This window comes from Chaetodon auriga, chromosome 11, assembly GCF_051107435.1.
Source record: "Chaetodon auriga isolate fChaAug3 chromosome 11, fChaAug3.hap1, whole genome shotgun sequence".
NCBI classification, from domain to species: Eukaryota; Metazoa; Chordata; class Actinopteri; order Chaetodontiformes; family Chaetodontidae; genus Chaetodon; species Chaetodon auriga.
Window position 1 is genome coordinate 16,617,787 of NC_135084.1, and position 26,216 is coordinate 16,644,002.

The 26,216-nt window shown below is 40.7% G+C and overlaps 1 protein-coding gene across 5 annotated transcripts in view; it reads left to right on the forward strand.

Annotated features, from left to right (window-relative positions):
* Positions 1 to 26,216, forward strand: part of LOC143327951 (protocadherin-15-like) — a 189,550-nt gene that overhangs the window by 82,138 nt on the left and 81,196 nt on the right. For all 5 annotated transcript variants that reach the window (XR_013077775.1, XR_013077778.1, XR_013077776.1 and 2 more), the window contains 9 exons: positions 6,372 to 6,532; positions 8,557 to 8,712; positions 9,799 to 9,918; positions 10,046 to 10,156; positions 12,224 to 12,394; positions 16,111 to 16,219; positions 16,377 to 16,489; positions 20,573 to 20,779; positions 22,900 to 23,034. Coding sequence is in view for 1 of the 5 variants with exons in the window: in XM_076742656.1 (XP_076598771.1) it covers positions 6,372 to 6,532; positions 8,557 to 8,712; positions 9,799 to 9,918; positions 10,046 to 10,156; positions 12,224 to 12,394; positions 16,111 to 16,219; positions 16,377 to 16,489; positions 20,573 to 20,779; positions 22,900 to 23,034 (1,283 nt within the window). In the remaining 4 variants the exon portion in view is untranslated. The remainder of the gene's footprint in view (positions 1 to 6,371; positions 6,533 to 8,556; positions 8,713 to 9,798; positions 9,919 to 10,045; positions 10,157 to 12,223; positions 12,395 to 16,110; positions 16,220 to 16,376; positions 16,490 to 20,572; positions 20,780 to 22,899; positions 23,035 to 26,216) is intronic.

Here is a 26,216-nt window from a genome sequence, read left to right on the forward strand (position 1 = left end):
TGACTTAAACATCAGAAGTTTCCAGTTTCCACCTCGTGCAAATTGTTAGAAAACATATTTTTTTTCTTCCTCCTTTTTTTTTTTTTGGTCACCATGGCCTAGTCTTACTCAACTGGATGTTGACTGTGGGTATAAGCCTGCTATTGGCAGCCTATTTCAAGCAGCCAGTGGCAGGCCCTTCTGCTATATGTGTGTTACCATTTTCAAAATCCTTGTGACTACTTAAAATGCCAAGATACTCTAGCCCTAACCTGGTTTCAAACAGTATGAGCATAAACAAGCAAGCAGCTGCAAGCTGCTTTCCTTTGTAGGGCCTGAGGACTCTCCTGCCCAGGTGCACATTTTCCAACTACACAAGTTCTCCCCCGACACTATTTTGCAAGACCACTGTCGCTGCATCCTGTGCTTTGCACCACCTAAGACAGTTGTGATTGTTTTAAAGATATCCAAACAAGTTTTTTTCCTCCCTCTACCAGAGTGATAGTGGGTGCAACCAGACCTTTCTCCAGCACTGTGGAAATAGGTCTGGCTATGTGAGACTAACCTTGCCCTTCCTGCACTTGCTGTCGATACACGCTGGAGCTGATTGTCAAGTTGTTCTTCAAACTTATAATGCCCTGCAGTAGTGTGGTTGCATCTCTGTCATTTAGGTGAAAACACTGAGCTCTACTCTAGTCTCAGGCCATCTGTTACCACCAGAATAAATTGAAGTTTTGATTGTAGTACAGAAACTGCCAACTCTGCCTCATACCTTTGGAATGCGAAGAGCCCCTGATCTCATAACAATATCTTAAAATCAAGATTGAACACTCAGTGTGTGTGGTGGAATACACCAAACTTCTTTGCTTGATATAACACAGTGTGTCCTCTCTGTACATGCTTACATATATGGACACAGAGTGCTATATGACTGCATTTTGACTTTTGCACTATAGTAATTTCTGAATAGCCAAAGCCATGCTAATGATGTGGCCGAATGGATGGCAATGGTTGGTCCATTCACTTTGGTACAGGTTTCAATAACTATTGGATTGATTGCCATAAAGTTTTACTGCTTTTTGTGTTCAGTGCTAATTAGCAAATGTTAGCATGCTAAAACGCAAAACATTATGTTTGCTTGACATTAGTATTTGCTGATGTTATTGTGCTGACATTAGCATTTGGCTCTAAGCTATGCTACTGCCTCAGTGATGTACAACCTCACAGGTCTGCTACCATGACTGTTGACTCTTAGTGGGCATTCACACCAAAAACATTCCTGTGGTAACACAGTGCAAGGGGCTGCATGGTGGGAGTGTGGTGCTTCAGTCGCCAGAGAAGTACAATGCAGGAAGGCCAGTTTGAGTAACAGATCCATGAGTATGAAGGCTTATCAGATGCCAAAACACTGCATAGCTTTTTGATGTAACTGCAGACAACTATTTTATCTTTCATCACAGCGATCGCTAGTAAACAATAGACATACATTCACTTCAGAAAGTATCAGGAGTGTTTGATAAGCCACTGCAGCATCTTGGCCATTGAGTCAGTCTGAATATTAGTTTTTTGTATGTGACTTGTTTTGTAAGACCTCCCTTAGTGGTAATGCCACCTACATGTATTAAAGAAAGAATACTTGAGAGTAGGTGTTAATGGTTAATGGTTTCACCCAGGCTGAAATTTATGTCCTGCATTGACAAAATTATGCTCAAGTACATACAGTATGTATGACTAACACCTGAAAAGGAAGAGATAAACGCTTTGTTTCTCCAGAGGAAGAAATTGCTGTTTCTTAGGACTATTCTTGGGATCCCTGTTTCTTAAATGAAACAGCTGCAGCTTTTTCCCCTCATCTCTTTGACTCTCGCTTACTTTGTCAGTAATGAACAAACACACAGATGTTTTTCATGTCAAATTATATCAAAAGTAATTGCATCTTATTAAGCATTTCGAGTGCTAAGACGGCAGTGATGTTACATCCCTCCTAATTTGACGGTGGCTGTACTACACTTTCAGCAATGTGTGCTGCACAGTGGGTCCCTTGACAGCTGGCGCACATGTATGTATTTATGAGAGTCAGTGCCTGAGTCAGTATGTGGGCAAAGCAACCACACACGACAGGTGGAGAGTATACGCGACAGCTCAGAAAATATATTGTGTTTTTTTGCTGAATATAAACATTTAGCAAAAGTTAAACAGTCCTATGAGGGTTTTCTGAGGCTCTCTAGTCTCTTTTTATATTCTAGTATGTGAACACTAACATTACATGGCTCCCAACTGTCCTACATATGCATTAGCCTTTAGTCTCATTTGAGCAAATGCCTGTATACATTTAAGGTTGTTAGTAGAAATGGTCTTGAACTCTAAAGATTGTTAATTATCAGGAAACTTGGCCATGATCTCATTCCAGAGTCTAGACACCTGAGTTACAAAGGCTGATCTTGTTTGGTCTTTAGACATTTCGACATCCAAACCAGGAATTTCACAGGATCTCAGCAAGCTGGCATCTATCAAGTCCCCCCTATGATTTAAAAGTAGTCAGTAACATCTTAAAATCACTTCTAAAATTACTAAGTAACCAGTGAACTGATGCCAGGATATGGGCAATATGCTCTCATTTCTGTGCCAGAAACAACCTTTTTACCATTTCCAGAGAAATGGTAATTACAATATTCCAGACAGGACATTACAGAGACACAAATAGCAATCTATAGGTTTGTTTTGGGAAGGAATGCTCAATCTTAGTTAACGGAAGTGAGATTAGACATTTTTTTTCATACTGAGTTGGTTCAACAGGATTTCTGCTGTGCTGAGTAACAGACTCCCGGTTTAGAAATTGGGGGCTTTGGTTATCTTGGCCAGTTATGTGGATCTCAAGATTTTTTGGCATTGAACAGCAGCAGTAATGGATGTCCTAGAGACAGCTGTGGCCACAGCGCATTTGCACTTGGTCATTGCCCAACTTAATCTGTGTCTTCAACCTAAAGGTGGAAATCGATATTATGATTACAAATGTGGAGGGTCCTTGCAGAGATTTTCTAAAATGACCTAAACAGTCACACTCAAAATGTTTTGCCCGAGTTAAGACTTCGATGATAAAGCTCTATGTCAGTAATAACACCCAGTGTTTGCTAAGTCTGCAATGCAACATTGCAACTGTATCAAATGTTCCACGAAGATGTAGAAAAACTGAAGAAAAGTATTTTCTCTCATTTGTTGTAAAGAAGGTCATTCATTTATTTCAGCATGGTGACACATTTTAAAAAAAGGGCTGACACTTTTCAGATATAAAGTAGAGTTCTCATTCAGAAAATGCCAGCAGTCCAGAACTTTTACACACAAAAACGATCCTTGAAAGCAGTACGAAACTGCTATGGTCACTGGGAACAAATGTACAGTTCTTCAACAGAGGATCAAACGATGCATTGAAAGAAAAAAAGGTAACTGTGAGTGAAGAGAGCAACCATTACACACCTGCTACGGAGAGCTTTCATACCTTATGAAAATTGCTGGTAACCTATATCCTTCAGCTTTCAGAAGAGAGCAATCTGTATGTCATAATTGCGTATAATTGCAGCAATTCCAATTTTTCCTCACAAATTAATTTTAGCCCCATCCTTCAAAAACAGTATTTCTACCTGTGAGCTTATTATTTATTCTCTTTTAAAGGAAAGCAAAATCTTATTTTCTCATTTTGGTGTGTGTGTGTGTGTGTGTGTGTGTGTGTGTGTGTGTATATATATACATATATATATTTGTTTCATAGAACGATTTGGGCTGTTTGCAACAGCAGTTGTCTTGTTCATATATGTTTTAAGTTGTGAGTGAACTGGTTGTTTTTGCTCTCCTGTATGCAATTACTTCTTTTGATTTGCTTCCCTGTGGCATCCTGACCCTGTTATGAAATAAGATCATGGATTAACCTCAAAGCATACTGTATTTCAAAAAGGCTTCCATGCTAATAGCAATAAGCTTTAATGCAACTTTTCTTTTTTTCATACTAAACCTGGAGTCCTATCAGAAACAGGCCACCACACTTATCTGGTGCCATCCTCTATGGACGCCAACATTATTGATATTTGGGATAAAAGTAAGCCCTCTGTGTTGTCTCTGTGGGGTTTGTCCCTGTGAAGCCCAGATCAGAGGCGCCTCTGACCGGGGATGACCCTAACTGAGTCACAGGCTACTAGAGAGAGAGCGATTTTATTTATTTGGAAATAAAGTACACATAAAGCATGTTGGAGCTCCTGGTAGCACTTGTTTGTATGGGTCTGACAGACTCTGGCATCCTCTTGCCTGATAAGGACAACAACTTTGCTGTGTGGCTGAGATTGAGAGAGGAAGTGCCCAGAACAGTGGGAGTATTGGCTGCCACAGCAGAAATGCTGAAGTTCAATTAACTTGAGAAAGAAAGGAGGTTCTCCTGGCCATCCCTTGTAATATTATCAGCTGTGTAATTTACGACCCAAGAGTTTCCAAAAGATGTAGCTCACCACTCAAGTTACCGAGGCAGACATATTTATGAAAAGCTGTGTTTTAGATTAATGAAGCAGCAACAGGGGGGTCTTTTGACTTTTAAATTAAATTCCTAGAAGATCCATTTTTCAGATAGAGTTTAGCCCAAGTGAGACAGATAATTATAGGTCCATCTGATTACAACACACAAATGCATCAAACCCTGACTGCTGCAAACAGGGAGCGCAGTCATTAATAGTGGCAAAAAAAAAAAAATGCAGCGGTGGGTTTTATAATTATAAGGCAAAAGCTTCCATCACACCTCCATCTGTGCACCTTCTTGAGTATCTGAGAGTCTGAGTGGCTCTGCAAAATGGGTAAACCTATTTAATAAAAGGATAAAATACAAGATGTTATGGGCAGTAATTAAAAAGCCCATTAAAATACCAATACCCTCTTTGGTTTTACAGCTGGTAGAGTGGCAAGGCATGTCAAGTGCTTTTAGTCTCTGCAGTATTTCAGCATCTATGTATGGTTAAGTTTATTATCCTGAAACTAAACTCACTTTTTAGAGAGGACGAAGAACTGCTTTATTTATCCCCTTGGGGAAATTCAGGTTTTTCCCTCTGTTGTTAAAACACTTTGTACCTTGAAGAATCTCCAGCTCACTTTAAGCACATTGTTAAGTTCATGTGAAATGCGCTGAATGCAAAGAGGATGAATTAAAGTGATACAAAGTCAGGGTTCAAAACCAAAAACAACTGAATATTTAACAGCATAATCCACGTGTTTTTACACTCAGCAGCTGTGTGCTTGAACAGTAAACCTCACATGCTTCAATTTGAAAGCATTGACTGTTATTTTATTACAAACACGATCTACCAATTACATATCCAGTCATAAACTGAAGTGATTTTACCCACGCAGCTAACTGTGACACACTTTGTAAAAGTACCAACAAGTATACTTTTGACTGTCTCATCAGCATTTCCCCAGTTCATGCACAATTTGGTTAGATTTGTGGTTGTTTCCTGCTGTAGATAGTTTCTCTGACTCTCTAATACTTTTCAGATACACATCAGTAAATCTATAAACCCCCACAAGATGTATGTAGGAGGTAATTGATACTAAACTGGTTTTGACTGATTGGATTCAATAAGAAATTATTAACCGATTAACTGCGACCATTTGCTCTAGTTTTCATCCGTTGGAGTAACTGCAATATATCAATCAATAGTTTAATGTAGCAATATTTTGCTTCTTTACTTATGTGTTTTTCGATATTGGTAGTATACATGCAACTGTCATGAATTTTTGAAGCAGTCGGCGTCGGGGACATTTCCAGCATGACGTACTTATTCTTTAGCATGACTTTTAATTCTTTGCACCACTGATCTCAATTAAAATACCTGACTGGATTTTTTTTTCTTTTTTTGTAGTCAACCAGCTTCTCCATAAATCCACTAATTTGGCCACTTAGGAGTCATGTAATCAGATTTAACAGGATTTGGGAGGGTTGTCCCCAAAGGCCGCTGTGGCAAAGTTTAATCAGTCACTGATTAAAAGCTATGGAATATAAACCCCAAAGTGTTGGTGCCCTCCGGGATGATAATTATCAATTTTATAGATTTCAGCACATAAAATGTGGAGATCTGAAGCAGCTGCTCAATAAGGCTGCTGTTGAGTGGTCAGTGCAGGAGTAAATTTTAAAAATCTTGGTTTTCTCCTGAAAATTTGACCAAAAAAATGGGTATAGAAGATTAAAAAGCATATTCCACAGAATAGAAAATTAGACAACAACTGTTTTAGATATTATAAAACCTTTATTCAAATAAGTATTTTGCTTCATTTTTAAAATAGAATAAATAAGCCAGTTTTGGTGAATGCCCTTCTACAAGATGGACATGTGTTAAATGGAGACTGCTCTGCTTTCACAGGCACGGTTTTGGTGGAAAACATGCAGATAAATGGCCGCGCCCAAGACCCAGGCAGAACCATCTCGCTGACGTTGCTGGACAACTATGATTACTGGGTGATACTGGAACCAGCACGGCAGAGGCTCTACCTTAACAGCACTGGACGCGTTCTGGACAGAGACGTGAGTACAGCTCGAAGGATGGTGATCTAAAGTGAGAAAGACTTGTTTCCTGCTGTTTCTAAATTAAATATATTTTCCATCACATATGAATATGCTGCTTCTCTCTGGTGAGCTCATTTGCAGATTAGAGACCAGTATTCACCAGTTCGTGGTCAGGATCAAGTGTTGTATATATGCACTTAGTATATGTTCCTATGTGAATCATTGCAGGGTCAGTTGTTCTTATCTGAGCTATTTAAAACTACTAATTACTCATCATTATTTGTTGTTATTTGGGGCCAGTGGAAAGCCATCCAAATGATGCAGGAGTGATAAAGCATATTCAACTGTTTTAATTGGCTGTTAAAGATTTTGTGGTTATGTTTGTTTTTTGTTTTTTTCTTTTACAGGAACACTGACATTTTCAAAGAGTTTCTTGTTTTCTTTTAGTCTCAGAACATTAATGAATTAACTTAATGAACTTCTTGTGCAGTTATGGTGAAGTCATTTTGGCTCTTTGAACAAAAGGTAGCAAAAGATTGCACGCTTGGAAGAGAATGATGAGTAGCCTGAATAAGGTGTTTACATGCCACAGAATCCTGGTTTCTATCAGAGTACTTCAGCTGGTATATCTAGATTTCTCAAAAACAAGATAAGAGCTTATGCAGGCTTCTGAATCCTTGGATATGGTGCGCAACACAGAACCAGAGATGCTTGAAAAACCTGATCTCAACCAGGATGAGCATGTGAACGCATCACTGTTCCTTCTGTCTCTCAGTCATTGTGCTTTGTACCTTGCTCACAAACAGTGAACAGATAAGAAAGGTGATAAATCAAACTTGTCATGGGAGATAGCCTAAATTAGCATTTTGCAAATTTGACTGATAATGGCAGTTGTGGGGAAAGTTATCAATACAGTAAGGTATTTAACCTTGATTCATGCTGGAGTTTTATCTCACAGTAACAGTTTAATCTCTACCATAACCCCATTGCTCCTTCATTTTAATAACAAATGTGAATTCATTAGGTTTTTCACTGCTGTTCAGCTACAAAGGGCTTCGATACTAAATGTAGTGTAGCGTTATAGTTCGCCCCTAGTGCTAAATATAAAGTAAATTAATAAATGTACCCGCTCTGTCTGTATGCTATGTGTTCTGTTGAGTTCTCCAGGGTATCCAGTTAACCTACGGAGAATAAAAATGAGTGGGCATAAAGTGTTGTGACTGCTGTGAGAGAGAAAGCCTTATGGAAGTGTGTGGTTAAATTGTATGAACTAAGGGGAGGGAGCTGATATGAAGCTACTAATGGGAATGTCTCCAAATATGGCCAATTAACAGGAGAAATGACAACAGTGGAGAAGCAAATGGGAGTCAAACCTTTTAGAAGTGAGAAGGCAAGAGGGGGGAGGAGAAGCTAGCCAGGCTGCATTATACCACAGGGCAAGATCATCCTTGTTTCTAAATTCAGATGATGTGCGAGGAAAAAGCGGCGGCAGCAACACAAGCTGCTGTCCAATATACGTTTCAACAGACCATGGCACAGGGCTCGCAGCAGCTCTCTGTATGATCACACAGAAAATCAGGACACACAGTGCAACTTAGAATAACACCAGTCATGATTTTCTACTACAATATTATGCAGGAAACAATTAACAAAAGGACTGGATTGCAGTTTAATTTGAGTCTTGCTTTTTTTTTTTTAGATTATAGATTCAGAATTCAGTGTGAGGATACTTTCCACCAAGAAACATCAGGTGGATGCTGATAAACAGACATTTTTAGCCTAAATCTCTCTTGTCTAAATTTGCGTGTAGTGTTTGTTTGCTGTTTGAAACCAGCAAAGGTCAGTGGAGCTTTGATTTTATCATCTCTGACGAAGTACACACATATATTCTTATTATTACAAAATACCAGATTAAAAAAAACATTTTGAACAGTTTATGGCAGCAGTCGACTGGAGGACTGCATGTTGGAAAAAAATAACATACACAGCAAACCTCACTGTTAATACTAAAATAACAAGTCTGTCTTTTCTCTCTCTCTCAGCCCCCAAACTACATCACCACCATCGTGGTGCAGGTCCAGTGCACCAATGAGCTGGTTGGTACTGTCATTTTGCACGAGGTACGGATTGTTGTGAGGGACAGGAATGACAACACCCCTCGCTTTCAGCAGCCTCGCTACTATGTTGCAGTAAACGAGGTGAGGGACCGATTCTCTGTTGTCGGTTTCTGCAGAATCTGTAAATAAAGACACTCTGAGAAAGTTTTAGTTTTCATTTTTTGAAAAACATGGCTGTAGTGGCGTGCAGAGTCTTTCTTGATACTACCAGTGAGACCATCAAAGTCTGAGATTTGCTTTGGAGTCCGCTGTTGCAAACTGTGGTCCTGCAGAGGCAAAGTGGTCTGTGACTCAGTGTTATTGAGGAACTGTCTGCTTGCAACTTTTAGGTAGGTAGTAGTTAGTTTCTAGTTAGCTACACATCATTGTTATATATCAGCTTTGTCTTTTTGAGCAATTCTATGGCTGTACAATCTTTTTTTTCCCCCACACTGACAAGAGAAAACATTTTTAGTGCACCAAGCACCACTGAAAGATACAACCAAGCCTTTGTTCTGTTTCCTCAGGTTTGATCCTTTGACACATGTGTGTTCATGCAACCCGGCAGGTCAGGAGAGCATTTGGGATTTTTGTTGCAGCCTGCTCTGTATTCAGTTATGTACTATCTACTGAGCACCAGACTGGACAGCCTCTTTCTTCCAAAACAAACCAGCACAGATTCATTAAGGCTTCTTTGCAGTCATGTGTTTTGAGTTTAGGAGATAATTCCCTGCAGAGTTCAAGACAAGCACAACTTTAGTCTCTGTTGTTCGCACCTCGTGTACATTGCGTGTTCAAAGTTCCTGTCACAGTGTGTTATCATAGCCATATGCAGCTGCCCCAACAGTACGGTGAGTCATTCTGCATTGCTGTCAACGTCTCCCCTGAACAAGCTCTCCTGCCCACTGCCTGGTCCTGTGGACTTTGCTGAAGCCTCTGGGGAACAGCAGTGGTTCTCATACTTACTTTTTGTTATTCTGTCAGCAGTGTGCGTAAGCCCTCAGACTGCTGCTGACTGCAAAACTTCCCCTTTTTGATATTTTTTTTTCTATTTGTCTACTAATGGGGTGGAGCAGCAACAGTAATAGCTATACGCATGAGCTCTCGACTGTAAGTAGATGTTATACTCACAGGGGGCTGTTTGAGCAGTTGACTTTTCTTTTCCCCCACTTTCATGTTTTTCTCTAGCTCACACCAGTTGGAACGACCATTTTCACTGGCTTCTCAGGAAATAACGGCGCTACGGACATTGACGATGGGCCCAATGGACATATAGAATACAGCATCCTTTACAACCCCAATGACCCGGTATATGGACAAGTCACGCCATGATAAACACCCTCTACACCATTGTAAATTTCTTCAACAATCATGACTTATTGCTCACATCCTCCTTTCTTTCTGTCTTACCACATCGACTCTCTCCCTCTTTCAGGCATCGAATGGAACAGTGAGTGTTGCAAACACCCTTTCAGGACACATCATTCTGGCAGAGAGGCTCAACTACGAGGAGAGAACTCGCTACCTGGTTTTGGTCCAAGCCAATGTAAGTGAGCTAATCTGCACGAGCACAATCACATTTGATTGTAAGAATAGTAAGTGCTCAATATTAGCGGAGTATGAATAGGACCTGATTTGTACATTTTGATTAATGTTGTCCACTTCACCACTGACCATGAACTCTTATTACCACTAAATTTCAAGATGTGCTTTCTATTCGGCGGCAGCAGCTGTTTTCATTTGGAGCGTAGAATGTGAGCACTCAAGGACTTATTTTTTTCTTGGCCTGAGAGAATAACAGTGTTTCCACCATATTTCAGATGTTTCAGTTATTTTAAGGGCACATGTTTTGAACATGTGTTTAATAGTTTGCTAAGAGAGATGCTTAATAAGTAATTACAGATTTCTCAATTGACAGTCAGTGTAAGGACATCACACAAACAAGTTGTTTAATTCACATTTAACCAACACTAATTGCTCACAGTCAGCAATATCAGGCCAAGAGGATTGAACCCTCCAGCGTTTCATTACTACTTACATCCAATTTTTTTTCATTGAAAGTGATTGAAACTATCTTTGAGACGTTCTGAGATAACTGCTTATAGTCTATCAGAGCAGCTTTGCATATCAGTGTTGTTTTAATTATGGATTTTACTTGAGGGAGGGCATTTTTCTTCATGCTCTCATGGGGCAACATGAGGGTGAGACTGAGAAAATATTGTAAAACAAGTAATCCTAACAATGCCTGTATGAATTCTGGTCCCTACTGTTAGCTATTAAGCAGCATCAAATGTGTGTTGATTAAGGGCCACTGCAAAGCCACTGGCCAAGAATTTGACTACAAACACGCAGGCGGGGATCTAAGAGTTCCTCATTCCTACATGGACAGTGCTGGATGAATCAAAGCCTTATTGTTTGAAAGTCTCACTATACAGACCCTCAAATGATTATATCATTATAAGCACTTCCTGATCGCTGATTACATAATCACTCACCCTAACAAGCAGTGGTCAGATATTGCACTCTATACTATAAAATGGAAGAGGTGAAGTAGTGCAGGACAGATAATCATTTAGCAGTCAACCCATCTCCTATTCTCTTATTTTCCTGCATGAGGGAGCAAAAGACTCAACCCTTTTGCCTGGCAAGAGGTCCTCCAGGGAGATTTCATTTTCTCTTGCAAGAGGACGTCAGAGTAGAGAAAGAAAGGAGACATGGTATTTGCTAGAACTCAGCGCCGCCTGTGTCAAGAGTTCAATTACACTGACATCGCAAATCTTTGAAGTGCTGTGCTGCTCTGGGTACCACTCTGGGAAGCAACAGTACCACAAGGGGAATATTGAAGGATAACTGCTGTAAAGATATGTTTTATTGCCAAGAATAATTTTGTTAAGAAGGACAGCTTCAGTGGAATGTAGATGAGTTGTGCTGGTCTGTCTGGTATGAAACGGTCTGATGTTGGATTTATTGTTTGCTTTTTAACATCTTTTCCTTTCCAGTACATGGACAAGCATTGAGTAATATCTTATAATCTCTGTCAAGGATAAGGTTTTATTATGTAGCAAAACATACAGAAAATCACAGAATGGAATTAAATGTGTTTTATGTTTTTATATATATAAGAAAAGTTGTTTCCATGTTTTATGTGCTTCAACACAGCCTACCTTTAAATGGTGTACTTATCAAACAAGAAAAATGAGTTTTCTTCATTTCATTAAAAGAGAAAATATTTTCTTTAGCAGTGATTATGGCTTTGTTGCTGTAAAAGTACTTTCAAATGTTCCTTTGCTGACCTGGTATTGATGCAGTGTATTAAAAAAATAGGTCACATTATTTACTGCAGAAAATATTTCAACAATGTTCTGCTTAAAGCACAAGTCGTTGCTTCTCTTTGGCCAAACAGATGAAGAATAAAAACAGAAGTAATGCAGGACTATGAGCTTCCATATCGGCCACCGTTGTAATATATGCCGAAGAACACCTGCAGAGATCTGTCATGGTTTTAACATGTTGTATTGATTTTAGCTCAAGCAGCACATGGCCCCAGTGCACAAAGCAGTAAATTGTCTGGGAGTTTGAAGGTTGAAATTGAAAACATTTTTTCATCTCGCAGGACCGTGCTCCATACCCCCCCAACAGACGAACGGCTACCACGACTCTGACTGTGGATGTTCTGGATGGTGACGACTTGGGCCCCATGTTCCTGCCTTGTGTTTTGGTGAACAACACCCGCGATTGCAACCCTCTCACCTACCGTGTTGCTATCCCTGAATTCACTGAACCGGTAAGTACCAGGCAGACAGGCAAGTGTGAACACGCTGCTGTGCCACAAGGTCATTTTAACAGAATTCCTCCTGTTAATAGTATGTGCATATTTGTATTTTCATGCCCGCAGCGTGTGTTTTTATCTGTTATCCTGTGTGTGCATGTACATTGCGCCACGTGAAGTTGCGGTGCATGTGTTAAATGTTCAACTCTGCCACACCTGTTAAATAGCCTAATTGTCTGCTTACACTTTGTTTTTGCCTCCCTGCCTGCTGGCAGACTAAGCTTTGGTGATTTGTCTCAGCATGGTAATTCCAGGGGCATTTTCTGGTCTGTTGGACCAGCAATTAGAGCTGAAGGCTGAGTTGACCTAGGATGACAGCTAAATACCACTAGAGTTCATAAAAGCAAGAAAAATACAGAGGGAGACAGTATGGCAGCGGAGATAAGGAGTCTGAGGTGTAGAGAAGAACTGGTGCACCAGTGGAAACATTATGTATGTCTATGAACAGTTAATCTAAGAAATCTTTATCTACTCTGTGTTCCTACGCATGAAAAGATCATTAGAATGAACTGAACTCGAGTGAACTATGCTGAATTATTGAATTGGACTAAAACAGACAGGACTAATTAATAAAACAATCTCACCTCAAGGTCCATTTAGCACTGTTCTGGGGCTTTTGTCGACGGATCCTGTTCATTTTCTCTGAAGTGCAGGAGATCCGCCTGCGCATTGCGTGATGGATACGGCGAGTTGACGGAGCAGTAGCAATCTACTTTATGCAAATGAGTCCGTCCAGCGAAAATCAGATCAAAGTGTCAAACTAGGCCGTGCTGATAAAATATGACTCAAGATTCTGCCTATTGCTCACCTAAAATGTTTGCAGAAACATATTGCAGTGTACTGTTTATCAGAAAGTTTATGACCTGGCTGCCATGTTGCAAATGGATGAGCCGAAATCAAGTGCCGTCGAGTATACTTGCAGTATATCACCCACCAGCCAGAATCCACAATCTCAACTCAGGGTCTGCTTACTCTGTTGTTCTGGGGGTCTCAGCTGTATAACACAGTCCTCATCAACAGTCTAGACTGGGATTGAACTCTTTTGAACTGAATTGGATTGGAGCAGTCTGGATTGGATTTGATTGGATTTACAGGACTGGGCTGGATTGGGGTTGGTGTTGTGGCGTCGTAAGAGCAGGAAGGTTTGAATCACAGCCGGGCTCCTTTCTGTGTGGAGTTTGTGTCATCTCTTCCCTTAAAGAGGTGTAAATGTTCCTTTCTGTGTTTTAGCTCTTGACAAACGCAAAGTCTTCCATATTGTAGGCCTGCATGTATAATTATTCACACTCACATGGATGCAGAGCTTGCTTGTTGTTGTTGCTGTTAATTGTAGGTTAGCCAACAAACTTACAGTATAGATTAATTAGTGCCACCAACTCCAGCATGATGAAATTATAGGATTGAGTGTGGCTTAAATGAACGCAGTTGACATGTTTCGAATCATGGGAGTTGAGCTGAATTGAATTAGATTGTACTGAGACAGAGAGTGAGATTAGATAACAGGGATATCTGCAGTAGACACAGTGGGAGCTATATAGATTGGTGGAGAAAATCAACAATTATAGATTTTGGCCTATGCAGTTCATATGTATGTTCATGTACTGCTTGAGTATGTGTCTGTGGCTTTGGTGGAGTGGGAGCAGCCATAGTGAGTCACAGTTGTTTGTCCAGACTTTCCATTTAGAGTTTTCCCATGTAATGTATAATTTATGATAAAAGGTTTGCAGACTGCTAAGTATGCAGGACCTGGGAGCACCGGCTACACAAACCAAAGCTTTTTCATTAGTGTGAGAAAATGTTGGCCTTTCTCCCCATCTTCCCACATTTTCCCTCTCTAAACACGTTCATCCTCCCAAAGCTTCACCCCAAAATGAGCTCTGATGTTGCAGTGATCTTACATTTACCTTAACTGTATTCATTCGGTTACATAACTCCCACTAGAATGTCTCCTCCATAGATTTACAGTTTTTCCACAATGTTTTAAGTGTATTAAGTCTGTTTCATAGCATTAATCTCCTGTTTGCCTCCTTTTACTTTCCTTAAACAGTAAATCGTTTAATTTCACAACAGTTTTTCAGCAACGGCTTTCATTTGCTTTGCTGTTTTCGGTCAGTTTTGTTCTGATCTGTGATTTTTCTCCATTCGGCAGCGAAACCATTATGCTAACGTATCTTTCCACGGGGAGATTTGTCTTCTCATAATTGATGAGTGTATTGTAATTAATCACAATGGGTAGACAGGCATTATTAAGTTGATCGGTATTTATTTTTTGCCCTGGGGGGATATAATGTGGGCTCTGGAGTCCCCTGGATAATGACTGCTGGAGGAGGGTATTATAGCTAATCATCATTGTGCAGAGCTAGGGGGATTTGATTTAGCGCACCTCCAGACATTGTAAAAGCAAGAGGGCTGGTTAGGGAGGGGTGTAAGGATTACTCCAGAGCTGAGGGATATAAATATACCCCCTCAGGGAGGGATTCTTCTTGCCAGAGAGCTGTTAGCCATGTGCCTGTCTACACTAAGGAAGTTTAGCACAGGCCTCTTAGCATGCTCACACGTACTGTATCAGCCATATGGAGGCATTTTGCATGAGAAGAGATATTTATAAATGTGATGTGCTAAACATATTCCCACTTACCCATATGTTGGTGCCAAAGTGTAGCAGTAGTGTTGGGCAATTAGTGCTGATGGTGTTTGAGTGTGCATGAGCGGGAGAAGTAGCCTACAGCACCACAAGCAGATTATCCGTGATGTGAAACTGTATCAGGCATATTTAGAAGCATGTTCATGAGAAACAAATTTAACAGCACTGGCTTGTTAATTAAATAGCTTAATAATTGGCCACTGTGCTATACGTTATGACTGCTAAGGCACCGGCCAATGTCAGAATTTAGCTCTTGAATTAAATATCAGAAATACTCTTTTTGTTGTTGTTGTTTTATTCAGTCTTTGCAGCCTTTTCAAATAATGAAATAAACAAATAAACAGCTCGCACACTGCAGGGCTCCAGTGTGAGTCTGATGAAGAGCAATTGTGCTTGAAACATCACCTGGGCGCAATAAATAAGTGTACATTGGAGCCTAGCAGTGTGCAAGCTGTTTGTTTGCTTATTTCATGATTTGCTCACTTCTGGCTCAGCATGTGGCCTTTTTGGTGTGGATGTCCGTGAACACTCCTATTAGCCTTTTTAAATAAATCACTCTTGCCTCTCTTTTCCTGACAGGTTAAATTATGTAAATGCTAGCACAAATGTGGGGCAAGCGCACATGGTTGCAGCTTTCGTGGCCAGAGGAGCAAATGCAATGTTAGCACATTGCATGGAGAAAAGACATTATTTAGAGGAATATATCAGCAGGAGTAACGGGGGTGAGCTTCAAGAATGGCCAATCGTAGCAGCTTGTCTCATCTCCTTTTAAAAGCAGAAAAATGTTTAACAGGCCAGGAGGAGACATGTAATGTCATGTAATATACAACACGTGACATAAGATTACACAGAAGCCAAAATATGAATATATAGCACACTGGGCAGCTTATATAAGATTATATAAGTCATTTTAGGAGACAATATCTGCGCAACTATAGGCTGCAACTGCAGTCAACAGAAAATAAATGGGTTTGTATCTGCTTCTCTTGCTGTGTTGTTGACTCACTCCCCCAACCCCTTGTTACAGAGTAAACTGAACCCGCTGAATGTGACCCCTTCAATCCGGGCTGTGGACATGGATAGAAACATACAGCCCCCATCAGACAGACCTGGCATTCTGTACTACATCCTGGTTGGTAGGTTCATCATGCATCTTCTTTGATTTTACACTTTTTATTTTCTTTGGCACGGTCAGTGTGCCATGACTTGACTTCTGAATGATCATTCTGGTTTTCTTGATGGTATCGTAAAGTGTGCTGAATACAAATCCGTGAATCTTACTCTTTATTCTAGGTCATCCAGTCACATATCCAGACTATTTCTCCCTGAACAGAACCACTGCAGAGCTGCGTGTTCTGCAGCCCATCAGCAGGGACTTGTATCAGAGGTTCACGCTCATCATCAAGGTAAACAATAACATTATTCATGCCTTTGTTTTTGCATTATCAGGATGAATGGGGGTTTAATGTTATTAAAGGTGGCAGGACGTTCCCTAAACTGATGGCAAGTTTTCTGTGTGACTAAACTCACCTCAACAAACTGAGTAATGTAAGGTCACACCATGAGTAGAACAAAATAGGATCAACATCAGACTGCTGTGAAGCATTACAAACTAAAATAGAAGAATTTGTGGGTGTTGTTCGCTCACAGATCTACGGTTAGGCTGGTGAAAAAAAAAAAAAACATACCTGGATTAAAAATATCCAAAAACCTTTACAGGGTTCGCACTGCACAATCATGAAAACCTAGAAAAGTCATGAAATTTGAAAAATGTGTTTTCCAGGCCTGGTCATATTTTTGAAATGAACTCTAGAGCAGACAAGCGATCCACTTTTAGCCCACACTCACAGTAGGCTAGTAGCACATTGGCTGGTAGGTCACTGGCCGTGCATGCCAAATTCCATAGTTTCTTAAAGATCAGGCATAATGTCGATTATGTGGAAAAATGTTCAGCTCTTTGAACAGAGGACAGGCAGTGCCGTGAGACGATTGGTCGTGGATTTATCATGCGTCCACCTGGGGTCAGATGTGAACTGATCACTTAGCCCGTGCTTCAGTAGACAGATATTGAGCTTTTGCAGCCACTGTTTCTTTTTTCTCTTGTTTCGGCTGGATTTTTTACATTATTGAAAGGAGATCCCTATAGAATAGAAAGCTTATCAACACCCCAGTGGAAACGCTATGAGGCAAACAAAGAAGATATTTTCATATGAAGCTAATTCTTTTATCTGTTAATAAAAGAATGATGTCAATAGACACAACACTAGTGACAGATGAATCAAGCCCAAGGCCAACGACGAGATAATTATCTCATAAAATATGATTAACTAATATATATCAAATGTGATAGATTAATACATTCATATCCATTTTCAAGCGGATTCCACATAATGTGAATCAGACCAGTTCAGCAAAGATAACGGAGACACACCTCATGGTAACTGTAAGCGCACTGCTCTGTCCACCCATCATCACAATACGTTTCCACATGTTCCGTACTCTACAGTACTCACCAGTACTTACTGTATAAAAATGTACTTTGGGATTATTGTGGTTATTTATTTTACTTGTCAAGCATACACAGGAATCACGGAATGTTTGGTCATGAAAACTGGTTTAAAGTCATGCAAAATGGAAACTTAAGCTCCTGCTTCCTCAGAATTTCATCAAAACAGTTCTGTTTGCACATTTTTTCCGTGTGCACGCTGCAACAAGTTTAGCTCGTATCACCATAAGTTAAGCATGCACCCTTACTCGCTCCACCGAGATAACCTGAGTCCTGAAGGCCATTAACCTTATCTTTAGCTGCTTTGGAGATGGGCTGAAAAAGATGTGATGATTTATGGACTTAGCGGGAGGATAGGCTGCTGTGCTCTCATGAATCCTAATTTAGAGCAGAGTCAGGGATTGCCTCGGTGCTGCTGGTGCAGAGCAGCAGTGCAGATGAACTTTCCATCCACCCATCACTAACCTCTAGACACCTCTGAGCACTGTGTGACCTGCTGTTTACTGGGATGGCAGGGGAGCAGAGAGATGAGAGGAAGAGTTGCTTTCCACAAGAGGAAGGAAACGAGGGGAGATTGATCATATTAGAGCCGTTTTACATGTCTTTGGGAAGATTGTACATAGCTGGAGGAGGGGAGAAAGTTCAAAGGGGGAGCAGGAAAACACCAACACAGATAGAGAAATGTGTGTGGAGGGTGGAAGCAGCCTTATCTACCAGCGTTATAGAGAGGGGGAGGAACCATTGCTCAAGGACTCAGAGGGGCAGGAAAGTGAGAATTAGACTTTGGTATCCTGAGAGTGCTCTGATGCAGCACAGTATGTGGTGTACATGGTAAATGCTTTAGGAGATAAAAAGCTGATGTTGGAATGAGCTGCAGCAACTCAAGCATGTTTCAGAAAAACACATCTGTTGGTCTTCACAAGTCCTGATTGGTCCCGATGGAGCCATATCCACAAAGACGACTGGGGTGAAATGAAGACAGGTGACAAAGGCACATGAACATGGAGAGAAAACATCTGTTTTAATGGAAATAAAAACAAAGAGATGCAGTGTGACGGTTTGAGGATGATGGCGTCAGGACGGGAGGATCAAGACTGAGTGATAAACAACGATTTTTGGTAGCAGCATATCTCCTGCAGGCCTGTGTGTTGTAGCAGTGGAGCGCAGGTCATTTAGTACTGCCTCCCAGAAATAGGGACATCGCTAAAGAGCTTAATCACCAGGGAACACTGTAATCCTACACCCTGTCTTTTCTCTCTCTTTGACAAAAATGTGTGTGTGAATGTCGAGGAAAAAGAAATCCTGGCACACACGCTTTCTCTGTCAATGACGGCGCTTTTCCCTCAGGTGTTTGTGTGAGCAGATTGCATCTTTGGGTCAGCGCAGTGTGGGTGTTCTTTATTATCACTCAGATAAGGGGAAAAGGTAGCCAATTTTCAGGAAAGATAGTCTGGCATAACATGCAGTGGAACACTGCAATACAAAACAGTTGTGAAGCTGGAGTGAAACTCAACTTGATGTGCCAAAACTGAGAAAGTGTGGAGCATGCAGTCATAGGGTATACACACAAGACAATAAACAAGAGAAAACAAGAGTTTTGTGGCCCCACATTTAGCAGCAGAACTACACTCTTACAATCGGCACTCTGCAACACAAGCCCAGTGAAATCGAGCTAATGTGCAGAATTAGTTCCAGGTCATGGCTTAAACTGATGTCGTCTCACTCCCCCTCTCCATCTGTATTTTCAAAGCCTTAATGTTTCTGAAGCATCCCAGTGTGGGAGCCAATAGTGACATATGTGCTTAGGAGGGGAGAGATTGCAGCGACAGCTTGACCAGACCATGTTCATTTGGTTTGGTCTCACTGGGCTGCTGTCAGATGCGGCTTGGGTAAAAGTACAGCTTCTGTAGTTTTTTTGTGCAGTTTGAGGAGCACATTTTTTGATTTGTGGTAATGTACTATGTTACGGAAGCAGTCACGTCGGCCTCCAACTGTGCGAGGGGAGGAATGTTTACGTTCCGGTGATCGTGCGGTATAGTTTGGTATGTTGATTGTACGTGACACAAATAGGAATTTTGAGTAATCGTTTCACTCGTTCGTTTTGTGTGTACAGCTCCGGGGCTTTATGTGTAAGCTGGGTTGTAACATTTATTATGTTCAGTTACACTGCATGCTCGAGCATTTGTTAATATTTTATAGGTTAAGGAAGTCCATTGATTTCATGCAGCAGGAATTGGATTTTTGGAGAATATCGCTGGTACTCTCAAGAACTGACCATTACCTGATTTTAGCTTTTTTAACTTTACTGTTTATGCCACATTGTTGTCTTTAGCAGACTTGCACAGTGACATTTAAATGACTTGTGGTCTATGGCTGGCTGCTACATGCCTGTTTCTAGACGAGGATATCAACGCACTGAAGAGATGAAGAGGTGTCAGCTGGGATTTTATTATATCAGGCTGCTCCACGGTTCGTTCAAGCTTTCAGGAAAAACGGAGACGATGTGCAGAAATGCAGAGAATTCAGTTCTATGGAGACGGATCAAACTGAAATCAAGTGCTACTACACTTGTTTACTATTTAACTGGTGAATTTTGGCACAGACTTAGTCAGTAATATTTCCTCCTTCTATCGTTGGTCACTCATTCGATGGAGTACCAAGAGCCACTAATTACTGTCGCTCCCCTACAAATGATGGTATTTGCGTTAAGTACCCCAGTAATTACTAAGGCCTAATCCTAAGTGGGCTCCTGATTAAATTTAGTCAATGTAACTTTCTGTAATTGAAATGACACTCAGAGAAACGACTCCCTTTTGTCCCTTTGCCTGCATAAGATTTGGGACAGCGTAACTCTAATAATGTCTCGTCATCCGACTCATTATTACTGAAATAAATAAATTCTTAACTTCTTTAAAGCCTTGTTGATGTTTGAATTTCTCTCTTTCATTTTTTTCTTTTTCCTGTTCATTTTCTATTTTTTCAGGCTGAACAGGACAACGGTCACCCCCTCCCAGCCTACGCTGACCTCATTATCGAGATCCTGGATGAGAACAACCAGGCACCATATTTCCAGTTTGCCACCTATCAGGGCTACGTGAGCGAGTCCTCCCCAGTGGGTACGACTATCTCAGTCAGTTCTAACCTCACTGCCCCCCTGGGAATCATCGCACTGGATAACGACATTGAGGAGGTAGAAAGAAAGTGCCTTTATCTGCCTGTGCTCACTGTTGTCTCCACTTTACACACGTCCACCCATGCATGTGCGCATACAAACACGACGCGCTTGTAGTGCATTGTGTAAATATTGATTAAACGTCCGCATTTATTCATGTGTTTGTGTTGTGTACTCACAGAAAGTTCATGAGTCATTTTCCTGCTTTATTTGTTTCCTTGTTGTAGCTGGTTCCTGGTGAAACACCTGTAGGTAAAAGGGCTGCTTTTAGATGCAATGACACACACACACACACACACACACACACACACACACACACACACACACACACACAGAGTGTAATTTAGGGATGTCCCAATTGAGTTTTTTGCTCCTAATTGCCCATGTGAGTCCTTTTAATATTGGGTGTCTCCTGATGCTGAGATTAATCCAATATTTATGTTTTCCTGCATAATACAGCTGCACGGTGCACGCTTAATAGCTTAAAGTAGACCTACATTTATATCAATGAAGCCAAGTCAATTAAGAGATTCGACCGCTCAATAGCTCTGCATTAAACCTGCATCACAGCATTAATTGGTCTCTTACTATATATTGCATGGCATCGTAGTGTTTCGTATAATGTCTTCAGTGTCAGCGTGGGGCTGTCGAGGGCAGAGAGACAGAACTTCTCTTCATTTCCACTCTGAACTAATGTTGAAGGTTAAACACGTTTGTTTTGTTTTGTTTGTTTGGTGTACCTGAAAATTAATCGCTTCGGCTTACTGTGGCACAATGTCAGCGTGGATATCATTCATGGAAACGAATGCTGATGTTTTGACACCTGACGTTCGTGGAGCGCAATAAGCTACAATAAACAAAGGGTCAGAATTGGATAGGTTTATGTAGTGAATACCGATCCATTGATAAAACCTTGATCAGCTTGATCCCTGCTCTGCAGATTGACTCGGGACATCCCTACTGTTAATTCATACATCACTCTGCGAAGCGTGAAAACGAAGTGAGTGCACTCATCACTGCTGGAGACATCGTCAACATGCAATTATAAACTTTGCAACTCAATTTTGGAGGAAAAAAAAAAAAAAAACAATTGTGAGCTTTCCAGTTTGTTCACAACAACAGAAATTATATGTTTTCTCTTATCTCAAAGTTTCGTAAATGGTGAATTAACTGCTAAGCAGGCCTCCGGTAATGACGGGTGTGCACTGACTTTTCTGTCCTAATGGGAGTGTGTGTTTGGAGTGTTCTGCTGTGCTGTGTTCTCTTTCTTTATATGCAGACAGATGCATTTGCTGTGGTTTTCTGCACTTGCTTACATCAAATCTTGTGCAATTTATTCTCTTTGAATGCCAGCCTGCTCTTTGAAAAGAATTTATTTTATGAACTGATTTTTGCGTGTGTGGTTGGATGAAGGAGGTGTTTTGACATATTTGTTTGATTAATTAACAAACTGTGTGAGTGTGAGGATGCATGTTTGTGTGTGTTTGCCCACCACTGTGGAGAATGCTTTCCAGACCCTAACTGCTCTGAGAGAGGTTTATATTTAAATGTGTGAAAACACACCTGCGCGCACACGCAGCCAAAGCAAATGACTGCTACCTTTAGTTCATCTTTCAAAATATCCCTTCACTCAGTCTTTGGAGAAGATTAACAAATCAAAGTGAAGTGGAAACAGAGATAACAAAATCAATAAGCCACCCAGTCCTAATGTTTACCAAACTCTCTTAAGAGGACTCATTGATGGACGTGAATCGAAGCCGACTCACAGCCATGGACTCCAGGTTTATTTGTCTAACCACAGCAGTGATGACACATCTTTGGTAAATGGCTCTTTTTATTATATTTTTCCCTGAAAAGGAACAGGGGCGGTAATGGGTTTACGATGTTTTAGCCGAAGTCATCTTCTCTTCCTTTCTTTATTGATACAATCATGTCAAAAAGTCATCGGTCTCTGGTTCCATCCTCAGCTCCCTCCCCACTGTTTTCTGAAGACAGATGAGGGACCTGCCAGCCTATTACTTTTTCAACTCTTTGGCTGATCAAGACATCAGCCCCGCAGCTGCGGCCTTGGAACAGCTGATGAAACGCTTGTGTCGCCATGGTAACATTTTTCTTTTTGTATATGTTTTTGTTGGAAGACGAAAGACCCCATGGTGAAGATTACTCTGGATGACTACACCACGATCTTCGGCCTGACCCCAACTGGGATAGTCCGCTACCTGAGGCTCCTTAAACCTGTGGATCGGGAGAAGCAGATGGCCTATACTTTCACGGTACGCCTCGGACTCTGCACAACTATCTGCATGACAGCACTGAAGCCCTGTGACCTACATCTCCTATTCTGTGTATATTAATAGAAGTCACAGGTTAGCTCTATACCAAGAGGCACCTGCGGATACAAAGCTGACCTGACACTTTTAGAGCAATATGACCTTTATCTGTGGTCAAATAGCAGTAAAACAGTCTGTTGACGTGCATTTATAGATTTAGATCCGAATGGGAACCAAAGGCACATTAGAACTGTTGGTTGGTTTGGTTCTTTTATCTGTAAAATACAAAGTGCATACATACAATCAGTCCATTAAAAACTATGAAAACAGAATAAACGGTAAAGTATCAATGAAAGACTGGTGCCAAATACACATCGCACTGTACAGTAAACATCAAACTTAGTCATAAATACTTCAAACACTCACAAACAGCTGTACAAAGCTTTGAAAATGGGCAATCAAGACAAAATTGTGTGATGTAACATTAATCGCTCTGCCGTCGAATCAGACATTACAAAATTTGAAAAGAATTGTTTGACATTTAGGGAAAATGTTCATTTGTTTTCTTGCCGAGAGTTAGATGAAAAGATCGATACCATATCTATCCATGAAAATGAAGCTGCAGCCAGCAGCTGGTTAGCTTTGGCTTAGTTTAAAGACAGGAAGTATGAGGGGAACGGCTACCCTGGCTCAGCCTAAAGGCAAGAAACCAGCACCTCTAAAGCTCACTACTAAATATGTTATATCTGGACTGTTTAATCTGTACAAGAACAGACATGAGCGTGGTATCAATCCTCTCATCTATTAGCAGCAGATACTGCACCTGTCCAAGACAAATTTCCATCAGGACAATGATCTTCTCAAACTCTCAGCAAGAAAACAAATAAATATTCTTTCAAAGTGTGAAACTAATCTTTTAAAGAGACATATAGAAGGCGTGTCTATCATCATACGTCTTTAAGTGTGTGAAAAAGTTCATTCCCACTGAACTCCAACTACCTTCATGTTCTGAAGTGGGTTACTCATAATCTTTTTGATGTTTTATTAATCTTCCCACTGTATGGTGTTTCTAACAGGTTTATTTAAGTGTCAGCTTCACTGCTGCTACAGAATGCTTCACTAAAGTCACTCGTCTGTGCACTGCTCACAGGGATGGCAGTGTTTAACAGTTCAATACAATAGCTCCTTCCATTCAAGGGGATTCTTCTGGATTAAAGGGCATCAGAAGACCAGCAGTGAGCTCTGTGGGGATGGTTCCCTGGAGAGGGCCAAGTGTTTCTGAGCAGGGATGATTCGGTTCACTGTAGATTCTGAGGTGTAATGCTGGTTTTGTTAGGGTTGCTTTCAACATCAGGATCAGCTGTTTATGAGGGTATAAGCAGCGTCAATGGCATAACAGTGAAAATTGCCTGGTAAAATAATCCTATCATGCATTCACGTAAAATCAGAAAACTCAGATAAAACATTGGTGTTTTGCTTAGGGGGTCGGTAGATTACGTCGAAAGATCAGATCACAGTTAGTGCAGACTGCTGAGCTTTAATTACCAATGCAAAGTATTCAAAGCTTAAAAAGTCTCCAGAACAACATTTGGAGCAAGTGGAATTATTAGAGAAGATACTGGCAACTCCTCCTCCTCTTTTATCTTGCCTACATCAGTACAGGAAAGTGTAATTTGCAGGAGATGATTCTAATAGTAATAGTCTTGTACAATGGCAGAGGCAGTTCAGGAACGCCAACATTCATTTAAAAATAGGAAACCACAATCATGTTGAGAGATAAAATCATTAATTGCAAAGCGATCTGATACTCGAAATATTCCAAACATATGTACACTTTGAGCTCTTTTTAGTACCATTTGCCTCAGGAACCCTGCAGGAAGACACTGCACAGCCAGGCACTGCTGTTGGGGAGGAGGTCAAACTTATGGTCCATCTTCATGCAGTTCAAGCAGAATAGTTGAGGTTTTTTTTTTTTTTTTAAACTATGTTTCAGTCTTATCTTTTTCATCAGCAGTGTTACATTGCTTTCACTCTGCCTGTGTAGATGCGATGTAAAAAGCATTGAATGAAAGTGACCTGTGACATCATTTTTGTTGGGTGCACCGACTTTTCACATCTTTCTGTTGTGTCCAAATGTTATAGAACATAGAACTAATTCAGTACAAGAGTCAATGCAGTGGCTTCAACTCATGAGCCAGATGTTTCTCCTCAGCTCTAAAGTTGAAATGATCTGCAAGACAAGATGCAGCATCTTGGAGAAATCATCTTAATTGGCTATATTATCAGACATTACAAGTGAATGCAGTCCTTGCTAAAAGCTTGTTGACATCGTGATTAGTAGATAACGGCATTGAGGTTTTGAAGGTAGTGCTTTTGCTTCTCTGAAGAAAGATGTTATTTTGGAGATTGTGATTGAGAGAAATGTTGTCTTTCCGCTAGCATTAAAATCAATTTTATAATTACTCTGTGTAACCTGGACTGGAAGGAGAGAGAGCATGCTGATCTAATTTTAGATAAATATCAGCCTTCAGAGATTGTTTTGTATATGTTTTGTTTCAGTGCCTACTGTTACTGTGTGTGTGAGGAGGAAGAGAGGGATGAGGAGGCAGGCATGACACTGGTTACATCTGTTTTATGTAGGTGTGTGTTTGTGCAGAGACATGTGTCAGTGCTTGCACATGTGTATGGAGTGTCTATACATACAGTTGTGATGACTCAGTAAATCCGAATCTGCTCTCCCCCTTGGCATCCAAAAAATGTGTTGGCATCTTGTGGCTGGCTGGAGAACAAAAACACTGTTTGATGGGAGAGAAAATAGATGCTGTCGTATATGTTATCATGTGTTTCTGTACAGCACCTTCGCTGCGAATGTTTAGCTGCTACTAAAGGCACCTTCCTGATGTATATTGTACAGTAAAACCAGCAAGACGTGTCATTTCCCTTTCAGCGCTGAGTGCAAAATTTGGGGGGAAAAGCAATTTCCTCCACAGAAGCATGTATTTCTTGCTGCTGCCACAGTTGTTGTTTAGATTTCTTCTTTCCTACACTTCATTTGTTGCTCTTTCAGTCCATTTTCTTAGTTCCTTGCCAAGTAAGTACTGGAGATCAGAGCTGCCAGGGACAAATAAACATGCAGTTTGCTCTGTTAGCAAACTGTCCTTTAGGCAGGCTTCATACAAGCTCTC